General features: G+C 42.4%; 1 protein-coding gene across 2 annotated transcripts in view; it reads left to right on the top strand.

Moving 5' to 3' along the window:
* Positions 1–4,799, top strand: part of OTOL1 (otolin 1) — a 77,925-nt gene extending 73,126 nt beyond the window's left edge. For both annotated transcript variants that reach the window (XM_085635213.1, XM_085635214.1), the window contains exon 5: positions 2,932–4,799. In XM_085635213.1, the coding sequence (XP_085491339.1) occupies positions 2,932–3,830 (899 nt within the window). In that variant the 3' untranslated portion in view covers positions 3,831–4,799. The remainder of the gene's footprint in view (positions 1–2,931) is intronic.
* The last annotated feature ends 19,787 nt before the right edge of the window (positions 4,800–24,586 follow it).

The following is a 24,586-nucleotide window of genomic DNA, read 5'->3' as shown; positions in this document are numbered from 1 at the left end:
TACCAGACAGAATGTATTAACCACTAAGCATACATAGGAACATCTGCTTATTGTGACCAAAATGATACTTGATTGTGGCTGATAGTAGTAATTGCTCTGAAGTCATCCACACTGCATACTACTTTGATCACAATATATGGAAATGAAAAGCCTGTAACTAATAACACAAAAGAAAAACCCCTGGATCTACAAAATACAGAAGAGTGCGACTGTTGTATCCTTTTTGAAGGAAGGTTTCCTACACCCATCCGAAGGTGGCATGCTTCCTCATAGGGTAACCTCCTTGAATTATGGACTTAGTAATAATGTGGGCTACAACACCCTCTGTGAGAGGGAGGAGCTCAGGTTTGTTTTTTGATAGAAAGAGGTATACTAAATACCTTAGATGAGTTGAGTGTGATGAGGGGTGCGGAGCAAAGTGAGTGTTTATTTCAGGCAACCCATCAGTGGATCCCTGACCCAGTGGACTTCCACTTCAACCACTGGTTCTGTATATGGCAATTTTGCTTTTTGTTTTCCATAACATTTGTTCATACATACCTTGCAGTAGCTTCCATAAGGTCCGGAAAGTCACCGCACCTCTGTTGATGGTATTAGACTGAAACAAGTTGACCTATTTTTCAGTCTGAGGCAGGTTAATTCCCCTCCTGTTATAGCTTGGTTTAAGCCTGGTCCAGGGGTGCCCCAATAAACTCTATTGCATACCATGGAGCTAGTTTTACTTCACACTCACTTTGCTCTGCACCCCTTATCACACTCAGCTCATCTAAAGTATTTACTATACCTCTTTCTCTTAAAAGGGAGAATCCAGTAGCACTCTTTCATATTTTGTAGACCCTGGGGTTTTTCGTTTGTGTTGTTGGCTTCTGAGTAGGGGAGGACCCCTGCAAGTCTTTAAACTTCCTTTTGGCCCTCCCTGTGTTTTGATTAACAGCCTGTGCCAGTGGTGGAAGTGGGCAGTGCCATCCTCAGAATAATTTTGATACCATTCTTATTTATTTATTTTGTAAATTAAGGACTGGCTCGGCCCACAAGGTGACGTAGAATGGTTTCAACAATACCTGTTATTCATGTCACCAGGTCAGAAACACATTTACTAAGCTGTGGTTTCCATTGTAAAGTACACATGTTAATTCTGATACTACATTTGACTTCTCACATGAAGGTTTTAATTGTCATCAATTAAAAGCTTTATTCAGTTAAAAAGATACAACCATAAAAGTATTCTTAAAAGAAAGTATTCTCCTCAAAATTCATCAGATTTTCGGTACTATACAACATATAAAAGCTTTTGCATATTTTATAGATAAATATATAAAATGCGATAAGTGATCAATTATCTGCCATAGATGAATAATACTTGGAATGCCCTAAGTAAAAGGTATTGTCCAAATATACAAAGAACAAAAAAACAGAATGACATTCCTAGGAGACACCCATCAATATATATCCTATATTCCTTCATAAACTAAGGCCTCAAGGTGTGAATTGGTCTTTTTTCTGTTGTTCGCCATTTGTATAAAGATCACCACTGCATTGCAAACTTTCTCTTTATCTAGACTACAAATTAAATTGAACGCTGATTTATAAAAATACAGCTTTCCATTAAGGAATAAAGGTTGTAAAACACTCTTTCTAATGTCTCTATAGAAATTACAGACGAGGATAAAATGTAGGGTGCTCTGATGCGATTTCCCATCATGGGGTCACCTTGGTAAGATTCTGTTCCATTGCCCATAGTTGGAAAGGCTATTAAATAGTGAAAGATACTCATTCTTAACCTTGTGAGGTAAATCCTATGTTTTAGGTTTGTTACCTGGAGTAGATAATCCAACGCAATTGGCTTTTCACAATAAGCCCTGGTCGTCTGCTTCAAATTTGTGCCAGTTTCTCTTAACAGTTCTCTTGATTCTCTAAAGCCAGTTTTAAGCTCTTTTTTACTGCAACCAAGGATTTGGGTCGGGTCATTAAAATCAATATTCTCAGTGCACCTGTTTAAAAGGTTATTAATATAGGTCAGCCATGGGATTTTTTTTTTTATACTCAAGGGCAAGACAATTTCCTGAGTAAATTTAGTTCCATCTTTACTCCAAATCCCATACCATACAGTTAGAGCTGCTACACTAATATAATCGTCAATATAAGGGACTGCTAGCTATTTGTGTACAATGTATGAGGAATTAAGGGTTGCTAATAGTCTTCTCACAAATGTGTTTTCTATGGTCTAAAGCGCAGAGTAATTAGCTGTTTCTCATAACGCTGCACCATAACAGGTTCCTGTAAGGCACTTACTCCTATAAAGAGTCCAAATTTCCCTGATTGGCTTGTTCCCCTATTTTTTTGAGTATCTAAAGATGGCCTCTGTTGACCATATAACACTGAATTTGCAGGAATCAACATGTGCACCCCAGTGGCTCTTAGATGTAAATTGCAGGCCCAGGTATGAGAATGAATGCGTTTCTGCTATGGGTACCCTATTGACATGGTGTGTCCGGGTCTTAGGTTTCTCTATCCGACAAATCATAGTAAATATTTTCTTCAAATTGAGTTCTAAATCCTTTTCTTGCATATATTCTGCAAATCTTAGGTCCTAAAAGTCAACTGATAATGTTTCCCAACAGAGGGCTTAATTTAGAGTTTGTTGGATAGATTACTCTGTCACTACATCCTATGGCACTTGTAATAAAGTGAAGGGTATATCTGTCACGTTTGTGACTGAGTCATCTGCCCCTCAAACTCTGAGGCTCGTATTCTTCTAACTGTTGTCTAAGGCATTGATCTGAAGGGCACAGACATTTTTACAGGTTTACAAACATTTAGATTTAGGACAAAAGACTATTTACAATACATAAGCAGTACAGTCCAAAGGGTGTTCTTCTTTTTGAACTTTATGTATTTTCTTGCTGGTAACAGTTTACTCTATTTTTGCAGGGGAGACTGGCGCTAAAGGAGATAAAGGAAACATTGGACTTCCGGGATTAAAAGGACAGAAGGGATCGAAAGGCGATACCTGTGAAAATGGCACGAAAGGCGAAAAAGGAGACAAAGGGGACCAAGGCTTCACTGGATTGGATGGTGAAAAGGGAGATAAAGGAGAGAAAGGGGACTTTGGAGACAGGGGAAATGCTGGAGAAATAGGAGAGAAAGGGGAACAAGGAGACATGGGACCAATAGGGCTAAGGGGAGAAAAAGGATTCAAAGGAGACCAGGGTGATAATGGGCTCAGTGGTGTAGATGGAGAGCGTGGAGAAAAGGGTGATGCTGGCATGAAAGGTGACAAGGGAGAAATAGGACCCGTTGGCCTCATGGGGCCCCCTGGACCAAAGGGGAGCATGGGTACCAAGGGCATTCGAGGGGCCTTGGGAAAGAAAGGTGCCAGGGGGGCAAAGGGCTCCAAGGGGGACAGTTCCAAGGCGGCAAGGTCTGCATTTAGCGTAGGCTTGTCAAAGCCCTTTCCACCACCGAATTCCCCAGTAAAATTTGATAAGATCTTATACAATGAACAGGAGGACTATAATCCATTATCAGGGAAGTTTAACTGCACCATACCAGGAGTCTATGTTTTTGCCTTTCATGTGACAGTAAGAGGCAGACCAGCCCGCATAAGTATCGTAGCTGAGAGCAAAAAGCAGGTCAAGAACCGTGAAACCCTCTATGGTCAGGAGATAGACCAGGCCTCATCCATGATCATTTTAAAACTCAACACTGGCGACCAGGTTTGGATGGAGGTTGCCAGGGACTGGAATGGGTTGTATGTTAGCAGTGAGGATGACAGCATATTCACAGGCTACCTTCTCTATCCTGATGAGGTGCTTGAGACTGCTCTGTGAAAGAACTCCAATGATGTTAGGCGCTGGCCTATCTTTGTCTAGGTTGTTTCAGCTCTTAAGTATGTAGAAATGTAAAATCTCACTTGATGGTCAAAGAATGTAATAAGTTTATTCAACACATATTTACAATATTTGTAATGAGCCAACTATGTTTAGATAAACATCTATAATCAACCTTTTATTTGTGTACTGGAATGTTGGACCATTATAAGAGGATGGCACATAAATCATTCCAAGGTTGCTCAAATCTGATGGTATTACCTAACTAAAATGTATTCACTTCTTAATTTTACTCTATTTACTTCTTAATTTTAAAACGAGTGCATGGGACAAGGCGTTTTTTAAAAAATGGTTTCTGATTATTGAAACTGCCTTTTATTTCCTACCCTTTTGGAAATTCCACTTTACCAGTTAAACATGGTTTGTGGAGCATCCAAAATCCTAGTTCATTCCGGTTGCAGTTTTTAATTTGTTAAAGGTGTTTGGTTGTGTCTATTGTTTTAGTTGGTGACCCTATTTATCCATGAGAATCTGCCCTGTTTTTCAGTTGCTCTTATATATTCTCCAAAAGTGTCCAAAAAAGCGGTATAATTCTCCTGGATCATAGTGGAATCTATGTGAAACTGATGAATTGGAGTACCCGCCATTGTGGCGACTTTATATTATAATTTTGCTAGCCTCGAATTCGCTTGTGGTCAATCTATCACAATTTCTTTATTGTAAGATGTACTGGTTTTAATTGGAGCATTTATTATATATTGCATGCCAGTAAATTCACAAGTATCTATATGTTAAATATAATCCAGATTCATAATATTTTAGCTCAAAAGATTACATTGAAGCAAGTCAAACAAAATAAATGCGAAGCAGTCTGAATGCTATGTGTCCAGATTTCAGCTGCGTGAGTAATTAAAGAGTTTGGGAGAAAATGAGGAGAAAATGAGGAGAAATCTCCCGATTAAAATGAATCCTAACAAAATAAATTATGTTTTGTGTCTTTATTCTCAGAGGTCAGCATGGTTGCTAGATGTAATTCCACATTAAATATCGTTCATTAATTAAAATATTCTTCTCTAATACAGTGAACGTGCCATCCGCGCTCGGGGCACAAGTTCGGTTTTCCTTTCTATTCAAAATGGCTGCAAGTTGACATTGTGGTGGAACCAAATGTTTTTACATGTGGTGATATCTGTGTTTTTTTCTTGTCCAAAACTCTATGTACACCACACCCTACAGCAAACTAAGCTCAAAGAAACTATTTAAGGCAAGCCTCCCATTTGAATTTCATTTAAAATACTACCACCGTGTGCATTTTTAAAATGGGCTGCAATAATCTTGTGCAGCTGGGCCGGAGAAATCTAGCACATGATTAAGGGGAAAGCAGTGCGCGTGAAACAACGGAAGGGGAGGTGCCCTCTCAAAGCAAATGGAAGTTTCTCGACAGGGCCGGCTTTAGCGCTGGTGACGCCCGGTGTGACAATCTTTTTTAGTTCCCTCCTCCCCAGTGACCATCTCCTCAGATTCCCTCACTACCGCCAGGCAAAAGGGCCCCTCATCTCTCCACAGCCCCTCTGTTGCATACATTTAATTTGTTTGAAAGCCTTGGTAAATGCTGGGTTTACTAATCCACTCAGCTATCCACTTTAAATACAGATCTGTTTTTGCAGCAGGCATATTAACCCCCTGCACTACTTTATGGCAAAAAGAAGTCTGCATCAGCTGCTTTTAAATCGTAAGTTATTGCTAAACACAGCACCCCATCTGAAGTCAGCGCTCCCCCTTTCACTCGTTGCTTCTTCTGTTCTACTGCTTCCCCTTGCTCATTTTCCATCGCTTATAACCAGCGGCGACTCCTCCGCTAAGGCGGAGGAGCATCGCCCCACTTAATTAAAAGGAAACTAAAATGATAATAATCAGCGTTAGTATCATTTTAGTTTTGCGTTTCCTGGTGGGAGCCGGGCAGAACCGTCAGAGCAGGGGCCAGGAGGAGGAATGGTTGCTTCACTCTAAAATACACATAACTGTTTTGCCGGCCCTCTCGTGCCAACCATAACAGTCATGCACACTTTGCATGTACTGCACCCAGGCTGAATTACAGCCTGGGTGCAGAACAAGCCCAGGCCCCCATTACTCATCTGAGCGCTGAACCATGGCACTCAGACCAATCACAACACTGCTTTGCAACATTGTGATTGGTTAAGGAAGTCAGGAACCTGGTTGCTTCCTGGTTCCTGCTTCCGAGGAGCGAGAGGCGGCGGCGAGTGGACTCAGAGGCGGCAGCCAGCTGGATGGGCAGCCTGAAGATAATTGTGGTTTTTTTTATTACGTATTATTTTAATTTACACCCCCCTCCTTCCCCTGCTTCACCACCCCGGGTAAATAGTAGCCGCCACTGCTTATAGCTGTTTACGTTGGTCTAACTTCTCCCATGACTTGGGTCCCATATTCTACACAAGATGCCTGCCAGGCTTGTAGTAATATAAGCATAGAAAACAATGGTTCAATTAGATCTCATTTTATTATACTCTTACAACTTTTCTGGCCAATTACTCACCAATGCTGTGAATTCTGCACATCATAACTAGACAAAGCACAAGTATTTAACAACAGATATGCAGATATCATGCACACAATGTCCTTTATAGTGCCCAGGGTCCACAGTGATAAACAGTGACAGTGGGTTTTGGGGTGCATATGTGCAACAAATCAACTAAGGTGAAAGTACAAATTCTGGGTCCACAAATGAGATTGGGCTTAGCTTGGGAACTGGGCTTGTGGTATCCTTTTTCAAGGTTTGGAGGTGGATGACTCATGCCAGCTTGTCATGCGGTCTTGGGAGCTCTTTTCGTGCATCTGTGACTTGACTACCCCATGCCCTGCAAGACACACCTGCTTGGACTGAGATTGTGGCAGGCCATTTCTAGCTAAAGGGGTGAGGGCACATGTCTATGTGTTTCTCCTAGCCCTTGTATGTCATATCTGCTGGCTTCAAGACTTTCCAGTTTTAGGGGTGAGGAATACACCACTATTAGAATCACTGACTTTGGGGGACGAAAGACGTAGCAGGACACCAGCTTTAAACCTATGTTTTGAGCAAAACCAAATGCCTGATATTCTGCCACCTATCCAGCCCAAATCTAAAGAATCACTGTAGAAGCTGCTGATGGAAACATCTGGAGGGGGTGAGAGCAACTATTTTTCATGTTCCCACAACAGCTCACCACCCACGTCTGGAGGCTGGAGGCTGGTGACCCACTCCACTAAAGTAAAATCAATGTCATAGGCAGGTGGCATCCTGGTCAAGTCCCTGTCCACCACCCATGATCATGTTGGGGCCCAGCAGGTTCCCTGGCCCATACTGTAATCCATTTCACCTTCCACAATCAATTTTGGGGCAAGTGGCCCATTAGAACAGTTTCTGTCCTCACACCACCAGTCATGATCAACAAACAGGCCGGTGGCACTATGTTAGAGCATTTACTCTTATACCAGGGTGCAGGAGAAACATAGTGACGAGTGGAACCCCTGTCAAGCCCCTTTCCCACATCTCTGCCAAATATCTAATTTGTGGCTTGTGGGTCCCTCATCCCACCCCCGTGACCAACTGGAGGTGGTTTATTTCCTGGCAGAGCCTCTGCTCGCACCCTAATACCCACAATCAAGTTGAGGGACAGGCCCTCACACACAGCCCCTATCCCACCACCCATAATAAAATGTGGGGGGTGGTGGTCTCCTTGCATAGCCACTGCAACGGCCACGTTAGGGCAGAAGCCCCCAAGGCACATGCTGTCCCCATCCCACTATCCACATTTTAAATAGTAGAGGGTTCATTTATGAGCCCCTGCATCACTTTTGCACCACCGGTGCGTCACTTTTTGTGACGCACCAGTTGCGTAAAACATGCGCCATGATGCGCCAAATTTACGAAGTGACGCATCTAGGTTGATGCGTCACTTCGTAAAACCCTGCGCTACATTACACCTGCGCCAGGTATAATGTATGCAGGGTGGACGTTCCCCCCGCAAGAAGGGGTCGTAGGAGTGGCGCAGCAAAATCTATGAAATTTCGATGCGCCACTACTAGGACGCCAATGCGTCAAAACCTTACGCCTGCCTCATGCCAGGCGTAAGGGTGACGCAGGCCCTTTCACATGGGGCTTGGCCCATGTGAAAGGAACATTGCTGGAGTTGTGTCAGGCTTCCGACACAACTCCAGCAATGCGTCACTTTTTGCGCCGACAGATACGTCAGTTATACTGACGTATCTGTCCTTCCTTGCGACATGATGCTTCATATTATAAATATGACGCATCATTGGTGTCTCAAGGAGGGCGTACTGAGGAGTGACACATCGCTGCTTTCGCGCAGTGATGCGTCACTTCTCATAAATGAGGCCCTAGGTACTCTGACTTTGCAAATGGCAGACCTGGATTTTAATCCCAGTATTTAAACTTGACTGAAAGGATCGTGGGCAAATTGCTGTGCCACCTTTTACCTCAAATTATATATGTTTAATGTAAAAACTTGAGAGGTATAAACTCATTGTATACTGTGCTACACAGGACTATTGCTGATTACATGTTTATATGCCCCTCTGCATCATATTAGGATCCTGCATCCTTCATAATCCATTGAAGATTTTATCAAAATATGTCTTTTTGAGGCCTTTATCAAAAACTGCACTTTACCAAACACATTTTTATACACTGGAAAAAAACTCCTCTCTCTTCCTTTTTGCATAAGGTTTGGTAAACATTGACGACCTTCACAAAATGGGAAAACACTGAAAGAACGTGTCTGAATTCGCACAGAATAAATGCTGAAAACAGAAAGTGCTAGTTCTACAGTTACATATTTAGCACTGAAAATTACACATTCAGCAAAGCAATAATTACAGCTCCCTCTCGGAGATAGCTGGATTGCTCCAAGAATGCCAAGTACAGTTCATCATAGCGTGGCCTTTTCTGAAAATCATTCCATGAATTAGAATTTTGAATTAAATTAAAAAAAGTTAGACAACACGAAGCCACACAAAGGTCTCCGGGGTAAAAGGTGCTAATGGGAATAGTAAGGTTTTTTTAAGCGCATTTCAAACGTGGATGTAGTCAGGTGTGGTTTAAATCTCAAAACTACCATCACATGCGCCTGCTCTCCACAGACAGTGAGGGAAGAATGGAACAACGTTTTCTCAGCTGAACAATGCAGGAAACAATTGCCACTTTTTTTTTACTTCTACGTTCCCTACAATGGAGGAAAAACAGGGACAAGAACCAAAGGCCTCGGGGCATATCATCAAGCCCCGGAGATAAAATTATCGCCGCTTTAGCGTCCGTTTTCGGACGGAAAGCAGCGATAATTTTATCGCCTAATCAGCAAGGTCACGCTATTGCGTGAATCCTTGCATTATCGCCCTTTCCCCCAACGCCCATCTTTGCATCTCTAATGAGATGCAAAGTGGGCGTTCCTGCCCTGACATAACCTCTGTTATCGCTACGTTCCTTACGCCTGCTTCAAAACTGACTTAGCCATGATATCCAATGTAAGGTGGATATCATGGCTAAGTGCTAAGTATGTCTTGCCCTATCAGCAAGCTTTCACTAAACCTTGTGCGATTATTGCTGTATTTCCAGCGATAATCGCACAATTGGCAGCTTGCGCTCTGAATTTTATCGCTTTGGAGATAAGCGTTGCTGATAGCACGCTATCTCCGTGATAAAATTCAGAGTTGGCCGGCGATAATTATCCTTGCGCTCAGAACACTGATTGATAATTATCGCATGGCCTTGATGATATGCCCCCTCATATACAATGTAAGCAAATAATGACCCTCGTGGCATACCACAGTAGCAGCTAGTGGGTTAGAACAGAATTGCCTGAGGGACACCCGCTAAGTTGTCCCACCCAGGAAAGAGGTAAATCTAGTCCAGAATTGTATTGTGGATTTCAGCGGACAGCACCGGCTAACTGGAACTTCATGATTCACAATACTCCGTGACAGGTCGAGTAAACGCAGTGCATTGGTCTTATGTTATGCTATGCTATGTTATGTTATGTTATCAGTCACCAGATGCAGATTGTCTAATACTGGTTAATGTGGTGCTGCGATGTAGGGAAAGCCGGTCTGAGCATGGTCTTTGTTTCCTACAATGAACACAGTTGCTTGGCAACAGAGGCTTGAATTTGCAGCTGCAGCCAGAAGAGGAAAGGGACCATACCTGAAGCCTGGTTGAGATCAAGCTTGTTCAAGAGGGAAATCGAATCCTGATCTGAAAGTATTAGGAATCTATCCAAATGTATATGAAGAATTGGCAATTTCAAGCACAGTGGTTGAAAGATAATCCTTTAACAGAGGAATACATTTTACCAAACTGGGATCTAAAGGCGATCACAAGCTGCACTGCAGAATTCATTGTTGTAAAGTATAGAGACTTGCTTGGTCGCACGCAGAAGATGAATTGGGCAGCCGAGGCAATGCATTGGTTCTGAGGAGCTGTGAAGCTGCAATGCGAGGTCCTATGTTGTCATTGAGGGCTTGTGATGCAAAGTCCGGCATCAAAGATGTGGCATGCAGTCGAGTAGATGAGTTGGCTCTGTAAAGCTGAGAGACTGCGCTGCGAGAAACAGCATCATCGTTAAGACTGTTGTAGACAGGATAGTTGAGATGCGAGGGCATGCATTGGGAAAGTTTCACACAGGGGACTGTTCTGATGTGGGCTGTAAGGTTGATGCGGAGTCTTTGCACTGAGAGAACCCTTGCAGTAGAGGTGATGCGTTGGTTCTTCTCTGGATTGCACCTAACAGCAGAAGAGGTGCATCAGTTCTGCTGACAGAGCACCTCCACAGAAGGGGCTGAAAGTGCAACTTCAGGCCCTCTTCCATGGGTCTAGGACTGGGGTGCCAACCCTTGGTAGGGTGGAACTCACAGATGGTAGATTCCAGGTGCCGGGTTTAAGGTTGTTGACACCTTATGTCCCTAAAGGTATGGTCAGGAGGCCAGCCAACTAGCCCTTGGAATCACTCTGGGGTCCTGGGTTCAACAAATACAGGTCATTCCTTCTCACCCAAGCAAGAGAGCAAGCAGCAGGTAAGCACTGCAGGACAACAGTCCTTCAGAGCAGTATTCCAGGAGAGTGGCAGCCCTGTCAGGCAGAACAGCAGTCCTTCTTCCTGGCAGGTTCAGAAGTGTACTGAAGAGTTGGTGTTAAACATTCAATATTTATACTCAGTTCTGCCTTTGAAGCCGGAGAAGCTTCTAGAGGCTTTCCTGTGAAGTCCACGGGCATCCTACTATTCCTGCCCTAGCTTCAGACTAACTACAGTGGGTATGAAGCCCTTTGTGTGGAGGTAAGACACAGCCTATTGAAGTTTTATTAGGGCTGTGCCCAGCCCTGCCCTCACATCTTGCTAGTGATGGCTCACCCAGGCACACCTAAGCTCTCTAGTCTGTGTGGTTGTCCAGGATGAATGCACAAAGCCTAACTGTCAGCTATACCCAGTCCTGTGACCCAGGGACCGGCTACAGGAACTAGATGGCTAAGGAAAAAAAATACCAACTTTCTAAAAGTGGAAATTGCAAAAATGTGATTTAAAATTCGACTTTAACTTAAGAGACGATGTTTAATTACAATTCCAAAGGCACCAAATATGAAAGGGTAACCTGCTCCTATTGGGAAATTATAGCTTATTAAACGTAATAAGGAAAGTTGTATGCTATCCTATGGGAGAGGTAGGCCCTGCATAGTGGAAAACAAATGTAAGAGTTTTTCACTACCAGGACATGTAAAAGATGACATTACATGTCCAACTTTTTATATACACTACATCAAGCCCTCTGGGCTATCCAGGGCCTTCTTAGGGATGACATATGAATAAAAAAGGAAGAGGGACTTTAATTAAATGCATGCTACTAGAGGTCCTGCAACACTTATTGTGCTGCCCATTTAATTAGCCTTTTAAAACAGGTCTCAGGCCGGCCATTGCAGCCTCTGTGTGCAGTTTGAAACTACGATTTTGACCTGGTAAAATAAATCTTTTGCGAGGCCTAAACCTTCCCTTTTAATACATATGTCAGCCCTATGGCAGGCCCTAAACAGCCCATAGGGCATGGTGCAGTGTACTTAAAAAATGGGACATGGACTTTTACCTTTTACATGTCCTGGTTGTGAAAAACCCTTACATTGGTTTTTCACTACTGCAAGGCCTGCCTCTCCCATAGGAAACCATTGGGTTACCGTATTACATTTAATAAGTTATAACTTTCAATCGGTAGCAGGTAGGGATGTTGAGGATCATCTTTAAAGAATTGTAATTTCAAACTTTCTTTAATAGTAAATTTGGATTTTAAGTCACAATTCTGACAATGACACTTTTAGAATGATGTATTGCCAGTGCAGTTGCCTAAGTCATGCAGTGAACAATGCTCGGGTAGCTCCTTCGGCTGCAGCGAGTGAAAATTATGTAAATGCCTAATTTTAAAAGAAACAAAAAATTTGTGAAATACGTGAAACTCAATATTTGGGTTTTATGCTGGATCCCACTAGTGTAAAAGAAATATTATATGGAACTGCTCAGATTGTTGAGTTTCAGAAAGGGAAGTTGTTTTACTCGAGCCAAATGCAGGTTGGGTTACCTGGGAGTTAATGGTTCACTTTGATGGACATCATTAGAAGGCAAATAGACCTGGCTAAATTTGAGAATATTCTTAAAAATCTCCTCTTATTGCTTCTTTGCTTACAAGTATTAGATGACATATGCTTAGAGACATCTTTGTGTTATGCTCCTAAAAGGTCTGTTACAAAACAGCTGCCACACACTGACAAAATAGTACTTTGATAGACCCCGTTTTTGCTAAATACAGTTAGAAGACGGGGCAAAGGTCATTGTCTTGGCATATAACTAATTAAGAAATTTATTTCAATAAAATATTCTGCATTTATATTACATATGTAAAAAAATAGTCTTTTATAACATATCACATTTTTTGTTGTATAATTAACCAGTCTTACTAGTGGCCTTAATCCAGATATGTTTGAGTCCAAAGGGCAAGAATTCTAACTTGGTGTGCTTTTGGAACGATGTCACTCACAGTTGGCTTCACCTTTTAAAATGTGCTGCAGCCACATTGAAAGAGAACTGAAATAGCATCACTGAGGACCTGAGACTACAGAAGAACACTAGTTCCTGTCGATTTGCTTATGCTATAAAGGCAGGTGTTTGTGTGTGATCATGGTGTATAAATCTCATAAAGAGCAATCACTAAAAACTCTCCTGCCATCATGTAATCTACCATTAATGCAAAACGTTTGTCTCATCTTTGAAATCTTGTCATCCTATTCTAAATATCAAAATCACCTTTACCTATATACTGTACCATTGTTTTGTCCTTTGCGGTGTTAAGGCCTTAGCCATATCTTTTACGTATGGCAAAGTACTCATTTATTCTAGTATTAACCATATTTTTCTGATAAAATTATGCAAAATTACTGTAATTCTACTACTAACCCTAACTCTACATTTAGGTTATGATAAATAGCTACTATTTATATTAATTATATTCAATTTAATTTAATTGAACTAAAATTCATGATAATAATGTTGTGCTTCACTTTACTCTATCAATTACTAACAAAGGAAATATAGTTATCTTTATGTTATTTAAACCAAATTAAATGGCATTGAAATTATTATGAAAATATACCCTGATACAAATGCTTATGATACACCTAACAATGGCTAAGTATATCATTTTTAAAATCAATTAAGTTACATTTATATTGCATTTTATGAATTAAATTACCTTTGCCTTAACCTTATTGCTAATCTTAACCTACATAATTACCAACATTGTGTGTTGTAATGTCATTATGTGAATTAATGTACATTAAAAACAGCACATAATAATGTAACTCTAGTAAAACCCCTAATCCAAGTTATAACCCTAATATTTAATCTAAACAAACAAAATAATAAGTATGTTTTTTAAAAACTGATGTATTACAATTTAATTTGAACCAGTGATGCTTTTCTGTTATCTCTAACACTAAACCTAGCCACTAGTAATTAATTTATCATATTAATTTGGTTTTATTTTATTTGACGAGATATTTTGTATTCATATTTAATACATACTTTAAGTATTTAATCTTGTTAAGCATTTACCATTTGATAAGGTAAAGTTCACAATGTCACGTCAGATAATGTATTTTTATTGTTACTATAGGTATTGTTGGATAGGTAATGATTTGTTCGAAAAAAGAAGAGAAATATTTTTGGAAGTTGGGCGGCAATAGTGATGGCAACAGAGCCACCAAATCTAGTAACTCCCTTCTGGGAATGACATGTCTAATGTTTTTTTCTACAGATTGTATAATACTAATGAGGTTCATTCATTAGAAGGTGCTGGTTACCAAAGCGACACATTGTCATTGAACCCCATATACCTGCAATTTCCTAAAAGATATTTGATTCTAGCCTCCCAAAGTCCAAATGGCATGCCAATCTCAGAAATAGTAATCAAGCTATACCTCACTGAATAGTTTGGCACCAGTTTGGGGTTACTGGTGTTCTCTTCTGGATGGGACCTTGCCTGGCTTGGCTGTTCCTATAGTAGCAGAACAAGGTCGATTTGCATATCGTCAGTCTTAGTCTTGTGGCACATACTGGGTAAACAATTATGGACTGGAATGCGGTTAGAGTAATTACGAGTAGCTCAGTTTAATTCAAGCATTCCTCCCATCACCTTTTTTTTTTGCTTTCCTTAGATATTCGGCACAGCTATAAAAATTGGTTGAAAATGTTACTGTCTCTCCTAGGTTCCTATTTTAGGGCTTTGAAAATATGACCACCAAGCAAAGGGAGTATTCTTCTTTCATCCAAAAGTTCCACAGATGCCAAGAACAACTTCAAATTACTAGCTCTACTTGATACTTCTAGCAAACTGGTGAATGTTGTTCTGCAAGAAGACAACTCTTATTCACAGAGAGCAAACTGGGGCTAAAGGAAACTGTTCATTTTGTTGTAAAATGGATGATATGATACCTTACAAATAGTGTTATGTTCAAACATTTGGTAAAATGGTCAATCATCACTATGGATAATGTTTCAAAGTCTGTACATTCTTTCAGAAATGTTATCTCAGCAGTCCCTGGGCCCAAGCATCGAGAAACAATACGGACCCAGAACAACAGTCTGAAGCATATTTGTATATAGACCCACCTCCAATTTTTACTTTGCATGGGTATTCTTTGTTGGTGAACATAGGTGTACACTGTGAACCATCAACATAACATATGGTGCACAAACAAAGTAAAATGATGATGAATGTACACTTGTTGCCCCCCCCCCCCAAAAAAAAATGTTTCTGGACATATTGAACTAAGGAGGTTCGATCAACACTGAATCAGGTTTATGCCATTCTTACACAATACAACCTATAGCATTTTCAAGCCAGGGGCACTATTTTGTACAGGGCGCACTTTCTCTGTTTGCACCTGATGCACCTTAAAACAGGTGCGCCAGACACAAATATGGAAAGTGCACCCTATTACACAGAATGCGCTGCCCCCAGGGCAGCTGCGAACTTGCGGTTCCCCAGGGGCATCGCATTCAGGTGAAAAACGGAGTGGCTTTGAAGCAGCCGCTCTCAGTTTCACTGTACATGCGAAGACCCACCTGCGCTTTTAAAGGGGATGTCTGGGTGGACACCCTTTGCTCCATGACAGCTTATTTGCCTCAGAGCCCGCATCTCTAATAGGGCACGGGCGCAGAGGCAAAGGGATTCCCTCGTTTGCTTACTTGAGAAAACGCTGGCGCTGTTTGTGCGCAAGCGCTTTCAGTATTACAGAAGGGCCCACACAGGCATCTGTGGCCCCTTCTGTAATACCAAAGTGCCCAGGGGGGGCGCAAAGTGGACGCAAACGCCTGTTGTGCTCCCGTGGCACTTTGTTTAATATGGCCCTGGTGGTCTTCATCTGCCAACCTTCTGGTATGCATATATAGAAATAATGTGCACATGCAATTTACTTTTTTAAGGAAAAGGGTGCTAAGACTATGCAACCATCTTGACCAACCCACCCTTTGTCAATGAACACCTCCTCTTCCCAAATATCAAACAACAGCTTACATGCAATAGCAGGGTTTACTCAGTGGGCGCTGCTAACCATAAATTCTTCCTGTCTACTGCTAACTTTAAGATCAAACGATAGTCCTTTACTCTTCAGACTCAAATTAAAGGATGTAGCCTTAGGGCTAGAGCGGTCGACCTTGAAGCTGGGGAACCGGGTTCGAGCCTCGGCAATGACGCTCAACATCCTGTGATTCTGGGCAAATCACCTAATCTCTCCGAGCCTAACAAAACATAAACGTGTCCTTCTGTACCAAAACTGGTGCTCATGTAAATCGCTCTGATACCCGATATCTCGGGTCTAGCTTGCCCTATATAAAACGCTAAAAAAACAGTGCTTAATTTGAGCCTGAGCTTTCCGGTGCTGAGCACCGGCACGTAATTGGTTTCCGGTGCTCGGCACCGGCACCTAATTGTCAACACCACACTTATGGCAGTCTGCCACAAGGTAGTGCTGCTCATGTAATTTAGAGAGGAGCAGTATAACAGCTGTTTAGGGAAACAATGTACATTAAAAAAGTACTAATACCTGCCTCCCCAGCCATTCCTTTAGCTTTGGGGGCCTGAAATAATATTTACTGTCGCATTTATATGCGAGAGAGATGGTAAGTAGTTGTTTTGGCAGTGATGACAGTGGCGATGGGTGGTGCAAGCTGCAGTGGCCTCCTGGTCAGAGCCCTGGCACTTAATATTTTACAAATTAAGCACTGTAAAAAACAAACAAAAAATCACCTGTTTCAGGCAGAAATTAAGCACCCTATGATTAACTCCCTGCAGCTTCTATAACTGTAACACGATTCCCAACCATCGCAACTTTCCTCCGCGCCACGAGTCCCCTTCTGTGCCGAAAGAGCGCTATAAAAAATAAATTAGCATAAGACAACATTCAGCCTTGTGTGATTTACTGTCAAGCAGAAGCGTGCCCAAGAACACTGACTAGAGGTCCTAAAATATAATCGTGCCCAGATAGTTTCTAAGACTTCCGGGAAGGTTCTCTTGAGGTTCCCAGGCAAAAACATTGAAAAGGGAAGGGGGTCAGGGGAGCAAATCGAGCAAGCGCTCTGCAAGACAGCCCTGTTCGTGCAGCATGCAAATGAGTCGAATAGGTGAACTCCAGCTCGGCTCAAATGCTACACTGCAATTTCCAATGCTTCATAGCTCCTGAGTTAAAGCCTCCCATTAGAGATGCGCGCGCTGCCCCCTGGAGTGATAAGTAGCCGTGCAGTGACATTGCAAAGAATGTCAGTGGCCACCACTGTATTTAAACAGGTCAAAATTAATTGTCTTCAAGGGGAATCGTCTTCAAGTGCATAAGAAAATTGTCCGACTGACGCACTGACCACACGGACGGCGACACGTCGAAATGAGGCAATCTCCAGCGATCCCGCCACTCTGCCGAGTACATCTTCATTATAGCAGCTAATTAACTCTCCAGCCTGTAATTACAATGACATATTAAATACAGTAATATTATTCATTCTGTTTCAAAGCATTTTGATATAAGTGCCCATTGCTAATAAGCGGCTGTGCAGCCGGAAAAGGTCAGCGGCAGGCAAACGACCCAGAATTTACATAAATATAAAAATGCTCTATGGTATACTGAGCGCGGCAAATCGGACTCATGTGGGAGGCCAACTACCGTAATTGCACACGAGGAGCGGCCCTCTCGTGACACTGCTATGTTTTATATATTCTTATTTAGTAACACATTTAGTGCTTGAGTTTCAAGGTAAATTATCCAGCTGGGGGTCAGTGACGCACTTATAAAAGTTACAGGGCCCAAATCCTCCCGAGAGCATAGAGAATTCAGAGAATAAAAATCAAGTTACTGCTGTGTGCTCACTTGCAATTTTAATTTTCAATGCCACACAGCAGCCGAGGCTGTTGTTTTCCTGCTAATTTTAAGAGACTCCTCCCGAAGAAAGTTATTTTCTTTGTTTCATTTGTCTGTTACCCGAAGTCCACAAGCTTTTTTTTCAGACAGCCACTAATCGAAACTGGTTTCTTAGTGCTTTATTCCTTCTACTAATCCTAATTTAAAATGTGTCGCCATGGTACCCACGTCATCAGCCCTCGCCGCAGCCACTGGTGAAGAGACAATATCGCGCTGTGTATACTAAGGCACTGTTTATGAGTGGGTGGGAGGGAAGGTGCAATTTGTCGCATCAAGTATAATCGACTCCGAGGTTTGGAATTTATCAGGTGTGATAACTTTCACCCATTCCGAGTTTTTGGGGATAAACATGCAGGTTTTAGTGCTTACCTCAAAAAAATCCACGTCACAGTGCATACCGTATATCTTTGATCCCTTTAAATTCCACCTGGTATTAGTCTCATTATGGCACCAGGCCCCACCCTTACCACCACAGAGTATGCATGCATAAATAAATACACAACACAACTTTTGTTTGGGAAAAATATTGCTGCAGGTTTATTCCATACAAAAGTATGCAATATGGTGGGTTATCTTACGGGCGATCCAAGGGCAGGCAGCTGTATAAACCTATGCTGCCCTGCCCGCCTGATGAGCCACGCACTGTGGAGAAACCAATCAGCGCTACCCTTAGGGGGGGTGATCCCCTTACTGGATCACAGGTATAAATACCTCCCCCTCCTTTGTGCCGGAAGTGCGTATCTGGCCAGGGGACTCCTCCTATAGTCCCCCGTATTAGTGGGGGTGGGGGAGTGCCAAATGCGACTAAGGGTGGTCGCCCGCTGAGTGTGGCCCCCTGTGGGGGCCGCGGGCAGCCGCAGATTTGCCAAAATTTAACAAAGGGTGAGGACTTTCTGACACCCAGTAATTACTGGGTTTATTAAAATCCGCACAATTTATAACCCTTATTTATAGTCTATCTATCTATAGTGCTCACTCACAACGGTCTATTTTATAATTTTCTGTTCCAATCTTTTATCTAGTTTTATATTATTCTTTTCTCTCCTCTATTCTCTCTTCTTTCAGTTTTTTCTTGCAATATTTTATTGAACCTCTTAACCCGCTTACTTTATGTTTTTCTTCTTTTTTACTCATATAGATACATTCTGTAACATAAGTGTATAATTGCTTATATGCTAAATAGCTGTATGCTTCCTTGCTACTATTTATGATTATTCTTTCAATAAAACATGCTTCAACAAAAAAAAAAAATCCACACAATTTGTAAAAGGGGTTTGCGCAGCGCTAAGAAAACTCTGACCCCACTCATAACCTGACCCTACATTGAGAAGCAGCAGCGTCCCGTGCAGGTAAGAGCGGTGCGGTGGCGGGGCTGGGTGGGGGGATTTCGACAGGCGACGGGGAGGGAAAGTTAATTATTTATTTAATTTCCCCTCGTGTTCGTCTGTGGAAACCCCCCAACCCGGCCCCACAGCTCTTAACTGCATGGGCTGCTGCTGTTGAGAAGGAAAGTTTAGCAGGCTAATGTGGGCTTTGCACCCTTTCCCACACATTGGATTTCATTCCAGAGGACTTTGTTTTTGCTGCTATGGCAGGTGCTGCTGATGCTCCAAAGCTGTACCTTATCTCAGTTGGCTCCCCCCTCTCCAATTTCTCCAGTCCTCCTTCTCCTTAGGATCACAAAGTGAAAATTATTCCCAGGTCAGCCTGTCTGTGTAGTATCTGAGTTCCAAACACAAAGACTGAGGTTCTAAGGAATGCTAGAACATATCTAGAGTTATTTGACTTTCTTTTTAAATCCATACTTTAAAGCTAAATGTGAATTAGATAGGTATTGCTCTTAACGAAGAAAGAATTAGTAGATGCCGATGGGGAGACTGTGAATGAAAGGTGTTGTCTGCCTGCTAATGATGTTTATATAAGGTGTGAGCGACACTTATGTATATGTAGCCCATATAAAACTATGCAATTATTTAAAAAAGAATTAGAAATGAGCAGTTATGAAGTTTGAAATACACACAAAATCATGTGTTTTTGTTGTTAAACCTGCCATCAGCCATTTTAAAAAGCTTGATCTTCACCTTTTAAAGCATATTCATGTCACAGCTGTGCCTAAAGTAGTCTGAAAATCCAATCTGCTAAATAAATTGATGGCTAATTGAGAAAACATAACGGGCAACCCTGCAGAATAATCTCATAAGCAGTCTGTTGTGATGATTCTAAAAGCTGCATGAGCCTGGCTGTTCCATCTCCATGGCATCATCTCGTGTGAGACAGTTGACCAGGAGAACTGACAAACCAGCAGCTGGGGTTGGTGGCTCTTCCGTTGAAGAAAATAAAAGTTACTGAAATTTACAGTGTGTCACTTTATAACACTGGCGACGAGCGAAGCTTGCGGGGGAAAGCCTGCCACCAACACTCTCCATTCCTCTGAACCCAAGAAATTGCATCTTTCTTCACCACGACTAGACTCGCCTGACCAGAGAAATATAAGCCTCCAGCTTTTCTCCGTCATTGACGAAGTATTTTCCAGTTACTCCCGACCTTCTACGACTTCTTAACCGGATTTAGGCAATTTTTCATGGTTTTGCCTCTTTTCAACGGTTCCTGCTGATGTGCACTCGCTGATGTGCGCTGCCTTCACTACGTCAAAACCCGTTAAAAGTCATCATCATCACGTGAAATGCATGTTGCCTTACGTCCGTGACACCATCTTGGCTTTTCATCTCCTTTGCAAAGGAGCAACGCGCATCGCTACGGAACCGTTTCCTCACTAAAATCTGCTTTCTTTAGCATCGACTTTCGGATTTTTCAACTAATTAACACTGGTACAGGTACTGTTTTATTATTGTGGGATTTTATTTTCAACAAATCTGCCATCACGTTCTCCTTGCATTTTGCTACACACTGATTTACTTCTGTTTGCCAATATACTTGAGCTATGGATTTCTGCCTGCTTTAGCGTTTTATTTATTGACTATTATCGCATATTTTTATCAAACATTTTTATCAAGAGTGCTGGCTGTCATTCTATTTAGGTTATGGATTTCTGCCTTGCTCAGCCCTCTGTCTTTTTACTGTGGATTTGGATTCTGTCTTGCTCAGTGCCTTATTTATTAACTGTTCACTGCTTACTTTAACTATATTTTCCAAGATTGTGACTTCATTTACACTCCATTTTCAATAGGGAAATAATTTTTTTATTCGTTGTGCCATTGTAATTCAATTACTGACTGATTTATTTCCCAATCACTAACTTTTATCTTAAAATTACCACCATGGCTGCCACTTCAATGAACCAGCCTCCTCAGTTTCTTTGTGAGAAAGGTGAACCACTCTTACCATGGAAGATGTGGAAACTGCTGTTTGATTCCTACATGGTAGCCATTGGAGGTGAAAAGTTTTCATCTCACAGAAGGCAAGCCATTCTCCGTTCAAACCTCGGAATAGAGGGGCGCAACATTTATGAGAGCATTGATGTGATTCCTGTGAATGAAGGTGATGGTGAACTCTCTGATGTTTTCAAAATGTCCATAAAAATGTTGGAAATGTATTTTGGGCCACGTATCAATGTTGTTTTGGAAAGGCACATATTTTTCATGAGAATCCAAGAACCCAATGAGAAAGTTGGGAACTACATAGCTTCTCTAAAGACACTTGCACGCACCTGTGAATTCGGTGACCTCACTGACTCGTTGATACGTGATCAGCTGGTCAGGGGCACCAACAGTCCTAGGGTGCAAGAGAAACTCTTATCCAGAAACCCTTCCCTCAAAGAAGCTATAGCCATCGTAGAGGGGATGGAAAACACCTCTGGCTGGGTAAAAGAGATGAAAGCCCATAAGGCAGTACCTGATGACACTCCAACCCTCAGTAGCATTCATGAACCGATTCAAAGGGAGACACCCCAAGACTTCGTTGACAATGTCTCCAAAGTTGCACGTGGAACCAAGACCAAACCTTCCACAGATTTTTCTAGGATGAAATGTTACAGATGTGAGAGTAACAATCCCTCCTCTAACTACCCTCACTGCTATTCAAGAAATACTACCTGCCACAAGTGTGGAATCAAAGGCCACTATGCTAGATTATGCAAGTCTGGTGGCAGGATACGCACAGTGGAGAATATGTGCGAGAGTGTCGACACCAATGTCACCTCTAGAACCACCATGTTAAGAGTGAGATGTGATGGCATGGTGGATGCTGACCTCTTCAGTATGCCAGAATGCGAGGTGGTGATTGGAGATACGTTGTTTGTGGTCCTAGTGGACTCTGGCTCTCCCTTTACTATGTTGGGCAATGAACTCTGGGACAAAACTTTTCCTCAGACAGAACTTCTTGCCCCGGACATTAGCCCAGTCAGTTATGGTGGCTCGCTTATTAATGTCATAGGATTCGCCATCATAAAGATTAATTTCAAGGGAAGGGAGATTATTGGTAAAATCTACATTGCCAAACGTGGTGACAACCTTCTTGGATGGAGGCATCAGAGAGACTTGGGAATAATTCTTAACCCGAATGCTCGCTATCCATCAGAGCAGGTTATGTTGGTGGAACAATCTTCAACCTCTAACGTGTTTTTTGAGGAATTTCCTCAAGTGTTTTCTGACAATCTGGGTTTGTTTAAGGACTTTGAGCACCGCATTGTTCTAAAGCAGAATGCATTACCCGTGGTACACAAGGTCAGAAAGGTCCCCAACATGATGTTAGAACCACTGAGGAGTGAACTCAAGAGACAGGTGACCCTTGGTATAATTGAGGAAATTGAAACCTCAGAGTGGTTGGCCCCAGTGGTTTTGGCCCCTAAGGATGGAGGAAGGAGTATTAGGATGTGTGTCGACTTGAGAAGTCTCAATTAGTGGATATGGGTAGATTGCCAACCACTTCCTAATATATCTGAGTAAATCAGCATGCTTGGTGGTGCCAAGGTCTTCAGTTTATTAGACTTGTCTTCTGCCTACCACCAAGTGCCCCTCCATCCAGAGTCCAAACACCTTACATCTTTTGTGACACCACTGGGGGCTTTTTGTTTCATCAGGATGCCATTTGGCTTAGCCTCAGCGGCTGCCTGATTTCAGCGCTTTATGAAGAAGGTCCTGGGAGACATCTCTAACATCATGTTCTTCCAGGACGACATCTTAGTTTATGGGAAGGATGACGCTGAACACGACTGTGTTTTAAGGAATGCTTTGTGCAGGTTAGCTGACAAAGGGTTAACTGTGAATCAACTAAAGTGCAAGATCAGTGTATCTTCTGTCACTTATTTGGGACACGTCATATCTGGTGAAGGCATCCAACCGAAGTTCGATCTGGCAAAAAGTATTGTTGATGCTCCTGCCCCTACTGACAAAGAACAGGTGAGGTCTTTCCTTGGTCTCGTCAAGTTTTATTCCAAATGTATTCAAGTTTTTGCTTCCACTGTTGAACCCATCAGAGCTCTTTTAAAGAAAGGAACGGATTTTGCCTGGTCACCAGAGTGTATTGCAGCTCTCAGTGCCATCAAGCAAGCAATAGGCAAGATGCCCACCCTTGGTCACTTTGATTCCAAAAAGAAAACTTCCTGAAAACTGATGCCAGCCACTGTGGTCTTGGGGCAGTGCTTTCTCAAGTTGATGGTGGTGAGGAGAAGGTTGTTGCGTTTGTCTCTAGAGCGTTGAAGAAACCTGAGCAGCAGTATTCGTGCATTGAGAGGGAGACTCTGGCTATTGTGTAGGCAGTAAAGCATTTTGAGTTTTATTTATTGGACATTCCTTTCTTGGTAAGATCAGATCATCGACCTTTGGTTCAAGTTTTCCCCTGTGTGGAGAGCGAGAGACTTACTCCAAGGCTCAAACACTGGAGCCGAGGGCTGGAAGAGTATAACTTTCAAGGGCAATATCTCCCTGGTTCTACCAACAAAGCTGCAGATTGCTTATTGAGACTGCCTATTGAGTGTAGTGGAGATACACTTGACTCTGATTCTGTTAATGTTTGTTGGGTCAAGGAGCCTGCCATCCAAGAACTGGTGTGGGAGCAAGCTTTGCTTGTGGATCCATTGCTTCCTGTGGTAACACGTTTTGTCGTCGAGGTTTGGCCTGACAACAAAAAAATTGACTCGTACTTTGGGCCTTTCTGGTCCATCAGAAATTAACTTACCCTTTGTCAGGGTCAACTTATACGTGGTGAGAGAGTGGTTCCCCCTGATGCCCTTAAGCCAAAGCTCATAAACCTTGCTCACGAAGGGCGCCTAGGTAGAACTCTCACTATATCACGTCTCCGTGAAAGATATTGTTGGCCCAGGGTGGACAGCCATGTTGAGAAGGTAGTTAGGGAGTGCTGGTAGTGTGCCTCCAGCGACAAATCCTGTGCCACTAGCACTGCTCCACTGTCACCTGTTGAGGACCCGCGCGTTCCCTGGGTCAAGCTTGGGTTGGATCTCATGGGGCCCTTCGAGTTGCTGAATCCCTCAGAGAGATTTGTGATTCTGTTGGTGGATTACTCATCCAAGTGGGTCTCCACCAAATGTATGAGTTCAGTCAATACCAGGGTGGTTATTGATTTTCTCAAGGATGAATTTGCTAGTGAGGGCATCCCCAGGTTCATTATTACGGATAATGGTGTGCAATTCATCTCTCAGAAGATGCAAGATGTTTTGAGAGATTATGGCATCACCCATCAGAGAACCGCACTCTATGCACCCCAGGCCAATGGGCTTGCGGAGCACATGAACAGAGTGGTTAAGGCATGTGTGCAGAGAGCAATT

The sequence above is a fragment of the Triturus cristatus genome, chromosome 11 (assembly GCF_964204655.1).
Source record: "Triturus cristatus chromosome 11, aTriCri1.1, whole genome shotgun sequence".
In the NCBI taxonomy this organism is placed as follows: domain Eukaryota; kingdom Metazoa; phylum Chordata; class Amphibia; order Caudata; family Salamandridae; genus Triturus; species Triturus cristatus.
The sequence above is the reverse complement of the archived record's forward strand: the minus strand, read 5'-3'. Positions and strand labels throughout refer to the sequence as shown.